The sequence below is a fragment of the Panulirus ornatus genome, chromosome 10, assembly GCF_036320965.1.
Source record: "Panulirus ornatus isolate Po-2019 chromosome 10, ASM3632096v1, whole genome shotgun sequence".
NCBI lineage: Eukaryota > Metazoa > Arthropoda > Malacostraca > Decapoda > Palinuridae > Panulirus > Panulirus ornatus.
In genome coordinates, this window is record NC_092233.1 from 58,999,106 (window position 1) to 59,011,584 (window position 12,479).

At 37.2% G+C, this 12,479-nt stretch overlaps 1 protein-coding gene across 2 annotated transcripts in view; it reads left to right on the forward strand.

The window, feature by feature from the left end:
- Positions 1-12,479, forward strand: part of Usp7 (Ubiquitin-specific protease 7) — an 85,499-nt gene that overhangs the window by 63,953 nt on the left and 9,067 nt on the right. Inside the window, exons 14-17 of one of the 2 annotated variants that reach the window (XM_071665979.1) lie at positions 3,171-3,354; positions 6,116-6,243; positions 9,311-9,433; positions 10,120-10,265. In XM_071665979.1, coding sequence (XP_071522080.1) covers positions 3,171-3,354; positions 6,116-6,243; positions 9,311-9,433; positions 10,120-10,265 — 581 coding nt within the window. The remainder of the gene's footprint in view (positions 1-3,170; positions 3,355-6,115; positions 6,244-9,310; positions 9,434-10,119; positions 10,266-12,479) is intronic. The other variant, XM_071665980.1, reaches the window with a different exon arrangement.

Consider the following 12,479-nt stretch of genomic DNA (forward strand, 5'->3'; position numbering starts at 1 on the left):
GGAGGATGGAAGGTAAAAGATCTTTGTGCATTAACTAATTGCTTCTTAAGAAGGGAGGTAAAAGAGAGCAATATTGAGACTGAAGGTAGGAAAGGCATCTGGAGGGGTTGGTACTATGACTGAAATGTTGAAGTATGTAGCAGAAAGTGTGATAGAGTGGATGCCTTTGATGGATAATTTAGCAGAAGGTAGAGCCTGAGGACTGGGTGATATCAGAAGATAGTGCCTAAGGGCTGTGTGAAAGCTATCATTTCTCATTTATTCAAAGGAAGAGGTGTTTAAGGATGTACACAGCAATGAAGGGGAATAAGTCTGTTAAGTATTGTACGAAAAGTGTATGCAAGAATATTGATTAGTAGAGTGATGAAAGTGACTGAATGTAGAATAAGAGAGGAACAAGGCGATTTTTGGAAAGGTATATGATGTGTGACTCCAATTTTTGTGGTGAAAATTACTCTGGAAAAGTATCTAGTGAAAGGTAAGAAGCTGCATCCATCTTTTATAGAACTGGAGAGAGTGTATGACAGAGTTGAGTGGAATGCTGTATTGGATGTTTGAAGGATATATGAGGCAGGGGGACTACTGTTGAATTTTGTGAAAGCCATCTATAAAGTAGCAAATGCATGTGTAAGAGTGGATGGATTGAATGAAATTAGATGAAAGATTCAGTGTACATATGGGTGTGAGGCAGGACTGTGTGATGTCACCGTAGCATTTTAACATATATATGGATGGCTTGATAAGATAGATGAACGCAAAAGTAGGGAAATAGGTTGCAGAGCTAGAGTTTAGTGTTGAGGTAAGGTGGCTAGTGACATGCCTGTTTGCAGATGATACTTTGTTGTTTGCTTGTTTGCTGAGAGTGAAGAGTTACAGAAGGTTGTAAGTTGGTTATATGATATGTGTAATCACAGGCAATTGAAGGTAAATGAGAATAAAAGTGAAGTGATGGTGTTTGAAAAGAAAGAAATTGAAAGAATATATTTTGTAAAATCCTGTAGAGTGAGATATGAAAGTGTATTTAATTGTGTCTTGGATATGGGGAGAGAGAGAGGTGAGAGAATTTATGTATTTAGGAGCTATCTTGGATATATCTTGGATAAGTTTGGTGATATGGAAGGAGTGGGGTTGGAAGGTTGGGAGAGGCACTAGGTCTCAAGAGAATAATGAAAGGTGAAGGTGTAAGTATGGAAGAAAAGAAAGCATTAAGGGGCTGGATAGTCCTCCTGACCCAGACCTATGCAGTTGATACGTAGATAAAGAATTCGCCACAAAGGTTAAGAATCCAGGCTGTGGAAGGGAGCTGTTGTAGAGGAGCATATGGTATGATGAGATGGTATTGAGGAAGAAGTGAGGGAGTATAAGATATGTGATATGGCAAGGAATGCAAAATGAAATTGATCATGGAAAGCTAGAGTGGGTGAAATGTGATACTTTGAGGCAGTTTTGGATTCTGGACGATGGAGAGTTTACAAGAAAAGTACATGGTAGTATGATTATAGGGGTTGGTGTGAGAGGAAGACCTCCTGTGACATTGGGAAATTGAATGGAAGTGTACTGGAAGGAAAGAAATGGAATGATGTGTGGAACAATTTTTATGAGGGTGGCATTTTAAGACAGGGATAAGTGGAGACTTTTGCAGTGGCCACTACCTTGATGGGAGTTCCCGGATAGAATGGGTGTCAGATATTTAGATAGATAGAAATGAAAAGACTAACTGTATTTAGATAGATAGAATGAAAAGACTAACTGTTTAGACAGTATGATAAAATTGCCTTCATTGATATAAGATGTTGATAACAATTTATCTGCTGAGAGAAAATTCACTTCCAGCACCAGACAGAATCTAAGCCATATTCCACAGAAATAAAGGCACAAAAAGAAACAACAATAGTGAAACCAAGGATGTTATTATTGAGGGAAGGTCTAGATGGCAGGAAAACCAGAGACACTTGCAAATGGCTTGTGTATTACCAGTATAAAAAAAAAGTTTCCAAACTAAAACCTAAACAACACAAACCATTTAACTTGACTTTTCATGTGATAAAAGTCTTTGAAAAAGTGTTAGAAGGACAAATGTTAAACCATCTAATCAAGAACAGCTGCGTAAATGAAGGCCAACATGGATTTGTGCCAGAAAAAGCATGCCAACTCAAATATTAACTCATTACAATAACTTACAGTGAAGTTAATACAAGGATAGGGAATGAACAGTCTTTTTCTTGACTTAGCAATAGCACTTAACATATCATTAAAGATAAGATAGGGAGGGAGTTGGAGTATAGAGTTTTGACTGATGGAATGTTGAGAGTGGCAGCAAACAGAATCATGTCTGAGGAGGGAGATGTTCTGTCTTGGGTACCACAGGGAACTTTATTATTATTGCTACTGTTTATGATAATGATATCTGACATTAACAGGGGATTTGCTAATGACACCAGAAGAAGCAAAATTATTGGATCAGAAATGTATCAAAAGCAAAACGACATACGCAATTTATGAATGGATATAAGTGAATTTTTTTTTTTATGGAATTTAATGAGGAGAGATTTTAGCTTTCTTCCCTCACTTTACTCCCTCATACTTTGCTTCCTTTCTGGCTGATCTATGTCTGTGGTGTAGATGGATCAGCTTCTCCACCTTTCTTCATTAACAGCAGTGTCCCTCAAGTTTCTGTCCTGCCTCCTACGCTTTTTCTCCTTTTTATCAACCAAAAGGCAGGGCTCACACACAGGGCTACCTGCAGAGAAATCTAGAGTTACGAAGAATGAGCTGTTTGAGTTGAATGTTGTCAAGCGTTTTGTATGACAAGAAGAGATTTTGTTTGTGGGCAGAAAGCCAGTATAGTCCATGTTTGGTTGAGGGAGAAAGAAAAGACAGCAACCTGGATTAGAGGATTGCAACCTGACAGCCACATAAGTGCTGGCCTACTACACAGCTGTGAATAACCCTCCCAGTACTCTGGCAGATAGTACTAGTAATATACCTTCCTGGTCATTGGCTGCCTACCAACTACTACCTACAGCACAGTAATCTTAGTGTATTTCATGTTTATGTTCATGTGGTAGCAATTTCTCATAGTCATGATCCAGTTATATTAATGCAGTCAGGGTATTTCCACATGGTGACTTTTATTAATATATATGTTTATCTTTTTCTCCTGTTTCCAGATAAGTGACAACAGTAATCCATGGACAGTGTTTATTGAGACAGTGCCTCCAGATTCTGGTCTGAAGTCACTAACTGCCTTTGACAAGGATTCGGATGTTCTTCTATTCTTCAAATATTATGACCCACGTCATAAGCGGTTACACTATTGTGGTCATCACTACATGCACATCTCCTTTAATGTCCGTAAGTATCTTAACTGAAATTCTTTAAATGTTCTCTTGCCTTATTGGTTTCCTTGAATATTTTTATGAGCCACTTTCGATGTTCAGACCTGTTAGAGCCTTGTGTGACATTTAGAGGCTCTTAAGTTTTAGATGCAAGTACTTCTGAACTTGGACATGGTTTTCAGCTGCTGCAGATTGGCCTTTGAAGGCTATTTTGAGGCCACCAGATGCCATCCCAGCCTTATAGATTACACTTAGTTTACTGTGTTCATTCAAAGTAGGTGACCTAGTATCTTTAAATTATAATAAAGATACCTCAGGGTGAAAGATGGGATCCAAGAGTACCAGAACCTAGCCTTAAAGGCCAACAAAGCCCACCTTTCAAGGTTCACATGTACTGCATCATGGTACTTATTCAAGTCAGAAGTGACCACATTTCTCAGTTTTATAACAGTTGGGCTTAAAGACCATTTGAAAGCTAGCAAAAGCCATTATTTTTCCTGTATCTCACTACTGTGAAACCCAGCTAGTATGATCATTCAAAGAATTTTAATAAACCAGAACAAGTATACCATGATAAAAATGAAGGAGCAATTAGGATGGTGCTTGAAACAGTAAAACAGAGATGTTGAATTATCAGTGGTGCAGTATTTCAGCAAAAGAGGTAGACTTCGGGAATTTGTATTCTCATAGCGACAGAGTTTCTGTGGCAACATGAAATGGGAAATGGAATTTTGTTGCCAGGATTTAAGGTTTTGCAATGAAATGTTCCGTGAAATTTGCAATGAACATCTAGGAACTTGGGTATTTCTAATCTCATGGAATAGGAGGAATGTTAAGAAAGGAGGAACTGTTCAGTAAAAGATGTCAAAAAGCAAAGGAGCGTTGGTATGTGTTGTTGTGAAGATATAGACAAGACTCAAGCCAGCCATTTAAGTTATGTGTGTTTGGAATAATTTTAGCAGGATTAGAAAGGAAGAGTGAAGAAACTTTGAAAGGAATGTTTTGGATAAAGCAGGAGAAAATCCAAAGCTCCATAAATTCACCAAGAATAAATTGTCGGTTAAAATAGCAGCATATCATGCTAAGAGATTCAGTGGGAAGAATTGTAGAGGCTGATGTAAAGATATATTAACCCCAACATCAGTGAGATGGAACAGGAAGGAGGTCTAAGAGTTCTCTTAGATAGTAATATAAGACATTAACAGAATACTAAAGGGTCATATGAGGCTCATAATCATGATGGAATTTCACTTACTGGAGTGTATCTGGTCTTTTATCATTATCATTAGTAGTAGAAGCGATGTGTCTAGTGTATCATTATTAATATTAGTTGTATTATAAGTGATGAATTATGTAGTGTTGTTGTTCCCACCTTGCCAGGTGCACCTGTAGCATCACAAATACTGTATCTCCACATTATGGGTCAAGCAAGCTTAGTTCATAACATGCTACAGATAGGGGGATTAATTTCCTTTGTTATGCCTCACCAACACTTGGACTGCTGGCATGCTGTCCGCAAACATACAAACTCTCCCTGACACACAACACTTGACAACACAACTCATTCTGTGTAACTGTCGATTTTTCCTGCAGTGAGCACAATGTGCTAGCCCTACCTTTTGGCAAAGTGGTAAAAGGAATAGATAGAAGTGGTAGGTAGGAAGATTTGAGAGGAGCATTAGGTAGTAGTAGTAGATAGGAATATTAGGTGGGAGCATAAGAGTAATTGGTTGGTTCATTAGGTAGACATGCTAGGTAGGAGCCTCTAAAAACACGCTAGAGTTGCCCTCTGCCAAGTGGCCTGTTGAGAGTGAGGCACTACTTGCCGTGGCCACCTCCTTGAGGGAGTTCCCAAATGGAATAGGTGTCAGAGGCTTAGTTAGATAGATAGCGATTCAGCAAAGGAAAATTATCGTTGTAGTGATAATTGTAATATTATGCAGTTATGACTATGTTAGCAGAGCCACCTTTCTGACATTATTTATTGAGAATCATTTTGAATTATTTGTTTCCCCTAGAATAGTTGAGCATTTATAGTAGTCAGTTTACTTCTAAGTAAGTTTAACAAGTGTGTGGTAAGTTCCCCCCAAATTAAGAAAGTTTGGGACAAAATGATGCAAGGAAAATATATACAATGATTAACAAAACTGAAGAAAAGTTAACCAGACATTTCTTGGGCTGAGCTTTACCTTATTTTTAACATTTAACAAATATACCAGTGTTGTCATTTTTTTTTTTTCTTTTTTTGTCCAAATGTTCTGGTAGTTGTAGCAGTATGGCCAAAGCTACTTTAGCTGCAAGTGCATGCAGATAGATGGGAATATTATAAATATGTGTGGTCTCAGTACAGTATACATAACGGCAAGATAGTAGATGTAAGCACAAAAGGTCAATTCTTTGTCATTCCCTGGCACTACCCTGCTGATGCAGGAAGTGATGATCATACATGATAAAACACCAGGAGCATCGAAAACAAGGTAACTCTTGTCCTCTAGGAATCTCTGTTACATGTCATAGACTTCTTTTATTTTTCATTAGTGACTGACTACTGTAGGATGATTAAAATACAGACATGATTAAACTGTATCCCAGTAGATTAAATGATGTGTATGTTGTATACAGTCATACTAGTACATCCTTATAGAGATCTTGTTTAAAGTTTGTGTATTCCTCTTTAATCCTAAATTAAAATTACCATAAAATGTGAGAAGGAGCTTTAGTTATTTTGTATATGTATTTTTGATCTAGCAGTTTTTCTTAACTCTTCTACCCTGGAGCAGAGGAGTTGGTACCATTGTTGAATGAGCGTGCGGGACTGCCTCAGGGAACTGAATTAGCTCTATTTGAAGAAATCAAGCCTAATCTAGTAGAGCAGCTGGCTGATCTTGACCGACCATTAGAAAAGGTAAGGGGTTTATGAACATGTAATATGAATACAAAGATAAAATCTCGTTATATGGCAGCCAATTTGCCTGCTTTAATACTGCTGGCCAGTGTTCTCCTTTATACGATTATACTTTTCCTTGTTTTCCCCATATGTAAGGAGCTTATGAAAATGTGGTATGAATACAAGCATAAAATCTTATTATATGGCAGCCAGTTTGCCTGCTTTAATACTGCTGGCCAATGTTCTCCTTTATAAGATTATACTTTTTCTTGTTTTTCCTGTGTGTAAATTACATTTTACACTTCCCCATAAGGGTTCAATATCAGACCCTGTACTTTCTATATCAATTGATTTTAGTGATTCATTTTTTTTTTCTTTATACTATTTGCCATTTCCCGTGTTAGCGAGGTAGCATTAAGAACAGAGGACTGGGCCTTTGAGGGAATATCCTCATCTGGCCCCCTTCTCTGTTCCCTCTTTGGGAAAAAAAACAAGAGGGGAGGATTTCCAGCCCCCCGCTCCGTTCCCTTTTAGTCACCTTCTACGACACGCAGGGAATACGTGGGAAGTATTCTTTCTCCCCTATCCCCAGGGATAATGATTCATGTGTCTAATTATTCTGCTTTGCCCCCTTTTGGCATTGACGTTAATATGTTCCTTTTCTAGCCTTAATATCAACACTTTGTTTTTTAGGTTTTAGATATCTCTTAGAGCCAGTCATGCTCCTTCTTTAATCATCTTGCTGTTTAACAATTCCCCATCGACACTTAACCATTACAATGTAAGGTATGCTAGATCTAGAGCCCAGTCATTTTTTATACCCATTACCCTAACAGTCTTCTCCTTGTATTTACAGTCATATTATTTTTCTCTTAGCATCTTTTTAATCAGTCATTTTTAACTCATTGCTAGTGCCATTGGGTGGATGACGTACATACTACCTCATACACATCCCCAGCCCATGATCAGTACATTAAAAGTGGAACAGGGACTTCTGCACTTATGAAAATGTGTCTTAGTTTTTTACTTTTCACTCTTAGGTTGATTCATTGAGTGAGACAGCTGTCTCCACTCATATAACTGATACATACAAAATTCTTTTATTTCATACATTCCCCAGGCACTCCTATATCATCTTCATCTGAAAAAATCTTTGGTCCTTATCAGTTTTTTTCTCTGTATCTAGCCATTACTATTTCCTTGTTCCGCTCTTACATGTACAATTTACAATGCTGCTCCATAACTTAACAAGCCATGTGTTCTGCATTGCCATTCCATCCTGTAAGCTCATTTCTTTATTTTATCACCCCTTTCTTATAACAATAACAGTTGTCCTGTGTAAAAGTCGATCCCCCTCCTTGTTTTGTTTTTTCTTACAGTCCTTGCCATAGTAGACAAGTTTACATGAATGCATTAGAGGAAGATAGTTATGTCTATGTATGTGCTCCTTGCTCACCATAAGCTAACTTTTTTCCCATTCAGCTGGGCTTACATTGCACCTTCGGTTTTCTTTTCTGCATGATACTTTCTGCAAAAGGTTTTCCACCAACAATCCTTATTGAAATTGACTCTTAGATATCTGAACTCATTCATAATATCCAATTCCTTGCCAAGAAAATAATATTACTCTGTGATATACCATTAATTTCTGAAACTAACTCCTTAACTTAATTTAGGTCCTGCTCCTAGAGTGGACACCTTACTCATCATTCTATGATGCTTTTGTCTGCTTGATATCTTGTTAACCAGCAAGTGATTTGAGATGGTATTTTACACATTTTACTCACCATATATGATTCACCCCTGGGTCACACCTTCATGGTCACAGCAGAGATCATATGTTTTTTAACAATTGAATTAGTTGAGGGATTAGGATAACAGCTTAGTACAAGTCAAGTATTACTCATAGGCAGATGATGTATCATAACCCATTCTTAAGGCCATACCTATGAGATAATGTTCATGTCTAGGGTCATAGTGTTTGCAGTTGGAGTTTTTCATTCCTTCTCAGTGACTTTGGAAATAGTTGAGGGATTGGGATTCTACTTTTTACAGGGTCCCGTTATCCCCTTCCTCTTTACCCAGGTATTCCTATGTATGTCTTTATATTTATGCTTAACTCACCAATCTGTTGAAAGCTTTTCACCAGAATACTGAACCATATTCACTTGGCACAGCATCCTCTTGTAAAGGAAAACCACATTAGTGTTGTTGGCTTTGTCATTAGAAGTAATAAAAGCATGATTCAAAACGGAGACTTGTTTCAGATAGATCTGAAACAAAATTAAAGAAATATGAAATGTATGAACTAATGGCATTACATATTGATCTCCCTGTAAATCATATGTGAAAGTTATGAAATGAAAAAATCCTCAGTTCTTTGGTTCTTGGGTCATGTTTTTAATATGGCATATGAAGGACCATTATCATCATATATAGCTAGCATATGTTGAAGGATATCTGTCAGACAGACACATTTTTGGATAAGAACTTTACAACTTTATGATGCTCAAGTTTCTGAATAGCCGTAACTTGAAAAAAAAAGAAAGTGCTTACTTTTACATTTTCATTCTGAAAGAAAAAATAATACCTTATTGGTGGTGTAATTAACCCGTTATTCATGATGCATAAAAGAGAACATCTATCTTCCGTATGAATTTGTACCATGTTTTCAAAACATTTTTACTGCTCCTCATAGCCTTGCTTCATGGCAAAAACTTATTAGTATTATATAACCCTGAAATCCTTTCTCAGTGATCCAGGGGCTCCTGCAACTTCAAGACTGTGCTACACTAAGTATTAGGGATAGAGTAGACAGATTCCTTTGAATCAAGCATTTCTTTGACTAGATTGTACTCTGTTGCATCTTCTGATGAATATGCAGCTTCACCAAAAGTGAATTTTCACACACAGTTTGACCTCAAGTAGGCTGTCTGGTAAATGCAAGATCTCATTGGAGGTCCATGTGGGAAGGACCTCATGCTCCTCCTTTCATGCCATATTTGAATTACAATATGTTGTTATACCCGTAGATAACAATGTACAATAATTAAAGGTAACCTGGGTACATGTTTTCTTTTTAAAGGTACTGGATGAGCTTATGGATGGAGACATAATTGTGTTCCAACGTGAGGACCTCCTAGATGATCCTAGCCTTGAGCTTCCGTCCTGCCGTGATTATTTTAGGGACCTCTTCTTCAGAGTTGAGGTTAGTCCTTGTATGTTTCTTTTTTTTTTTTTTTTTTTTTTTTTTTTTTTTTTTTTTTTTTTTACCCAGATATTCCTACAATATCTAGATTTCCTTGACAGTTTTTCCAGTTAGAATATCATTAACCAGGTTTCCTCTTCTCCTTCCATGATATTTTTGATATGTCTTGTTAGTTCCTTTGTTTTTAGATACCTGCTTGCTATGCATGTACATGTCACATATCAGGTTAGAGGATGTTATCCTCAGGTACTTTTATCTAAGAACTCTTTCCTTTGGTTTTAGTGTATAATACTTAGAGGCTAAAGAGTGTATGTGAGCAAATGAGGCCATTTCTTTGTCTCTTTCTAGTATTGCCTCATTAATATGGGATATAGCACACATATATGAAAAACAGTTCTTGATTTGGTAATGTGTTCATAAGTCTGTGTGCTAATGTCATTCCCCACAAGAGGTTTTGAAAAAATAGACAAAACTTGGATGTTCTCTCTGACCTCACATGTCTGGACCTCTGTATGCCGAAGACTTTAGCCATCTATCCCACCTTATGAGAGTTATTGTACTTAATTAACATCTGTTTTACTCCATTTACAAAGATATTGTATTTCTTTTAAGCTGCAGTTAGAAGACATTCATGTTTTGGTTTCATATGTTTAGTCATGGTTATAATCATGGAATTCTTTCTTCAGGTGACATTCTGTGATAAGACAGTTCCACTAGATCCTGGGTTCGTCATGGAACTGTCTCAAAGGATGAACTATGACCAAATGGCTCGAGCAGTTGCCCAGCGATTAGATACTGATCCATATCTGTTACAGTTTTTCAAGTCACAGAGGTAATTTATGAAAATTGGCCATGTAATGAATCTTTGCAGAAGTATATTCTGTGGTGTTTGAGCATGGGTTTACATGAAATATTCTGCTGGCAAATTGGATAACCATAAACTTTAGTGATATATTTTTTAGATTTATCTTTTGTCATTAACTGTATTGCCATTTCTGGGAAAAGATTGAGTGAATACACTTGGCAGCTTATTCACAAACACATTCAGCTAATATCATTTCTACTAAGTGAACATGGGCTCTCACTGCTATAGTACTTCTTAGTTTATTATTTTCTACTTGTTGATTCAGCATGCAGTCATGACAGATCCATTGATATTTCTTTCTTCAGATGCAAAAATTTCACCCTACTTACACTAAAAAAAATCATTCCCTTAGTAAAAAAATCATTCCCTTAGTATTTCCATCAAAATATCTAACTTTGAGGAAATAACTTTATGTTTCCTTCTTTCTGTGGGCTTCCTCTTTTGATACTTCTTTCAAACATAATGTTGTAGATATCCACCAGAGTATCACGTGCCATCATGTATATGTCCAAACCATCTCAATGTGTTCATCCAGGCACCTTTCTGATGATATCTTCCCAGATTCCACATCTTTAACATTTAGTTCTGTGCACTATGTTTTTGCCAGATTCCATCCATACCAAGCAAATTATCCATCTCTGCTGCTACAGCTTTCTGTCCATATAAACCAGTGACAGCTAAAGTTTCACATTATATGTGGAAGTAAGGACAAATGCCCTATCATGCAACCGTCTTGTATATTCAACACACAGATTCTTTCTGCTCACAGGAGCTGTTAGTGCATCCTAGAATCTTTTACCTCACTGACTTTGCTCTCAACTTGGAGTTTTACTACTACCATCCATTTTGTTAATTATTACTCCAGAGTACAGTACCAAAATTCATCTGTCCCTATTTAACAGCAAAATTGACTATATAACTGCAGCACCTTAGAAAGGCCCCTGCAGGGAAAGAAACTGAAAATTAAGTGAACGGGAAAGATCTTAGTCTTTAAAAATGAGAAGATGGAATTCAAAGACCACTTTGAATAGATTATATTGTTAAGCCAAGTAATGAGTGTTGTGAGGTTGAGAATTCCATCTGCAGCAGATAGAAAACTGGTGGTGAAAATGGTCACAGCATATAAAAGAAGGATTATTGAAAACCTGTATTGTTTGGTCACCAGCTAAGCAAGCTGAAGTTAATAATAAGCTTGTGAGAAGAGAGAAAGACCAAGTAAATCTGAGGGAATGAATCACATGGAGTTTAATGAGATTTAAAGAACTTGAACTTAACTTTCGAGATGAGAGGTTTAATGTGGTAGTTATTTTTTCTAACAGGGTGAGGGAATTAAATAAATGAATATTGGAATTGAAAACTTCATGGATTGAGATAATCATAGTTATTATGTTAGCAACTATTCCATGAAATTCCATTGTCTTATACCTTAAAATAGGTATTAAACAAAATTGTTAGAGGCCTTGGCTAGAAAGATTGAGGAACTGCTACATGCTGGCCTTGCCTAAGGCAAAATCTAGTCTTGAGGTACTTTTTTTCTCCACATCAGCAAGGTAGCACCAGAAATAAACAGAAAGTTTGCATTTGTTCACATCCATTCTGTAGCTGTCATGTGCATTGCACTGAGACTACAACCACCTAACCACGACTAGGCCCCATAGACCTTTCTATGGTTTCCCTCTGCAATTCACATGCCCAGTTAGGTCCATTGACAGCACATGGCCCCCTGTATGCTGCATCTTTCCAGTTCACTCTATCCCATGTACTTCTTTCACCCTCTTGCATATTCATGTCCTGAGCAATCAAATTGTTTTTCATTCCATCTTTCCATCACCATTTTCATCTCCCTTTTCTCCTTATCCCCTCCACTTCTGACACATATATCCTCGTCAACCTCTCCTCTCTCAATCTCCCATTTATCCAAACCATTTCAACACACCCTCTTCAGCTCTCTCAATCACACTCTTGTTTTTACCATACCTCTGTCTTACCCTTTGATTATTTACTTGATCAAATCACAGATTATCCTCAAACATTTTATTTCCCGCACATCCATCCTCCTACGCACATTCTTACGTATAGCCAATGTCTTGCATTCATATAACGTCACTGGGATTACTTTACTTTCAAAGATAGCTATTTAAACCCTCCCAGGTGACAACCTCTTTTTCCACACATTCCTCA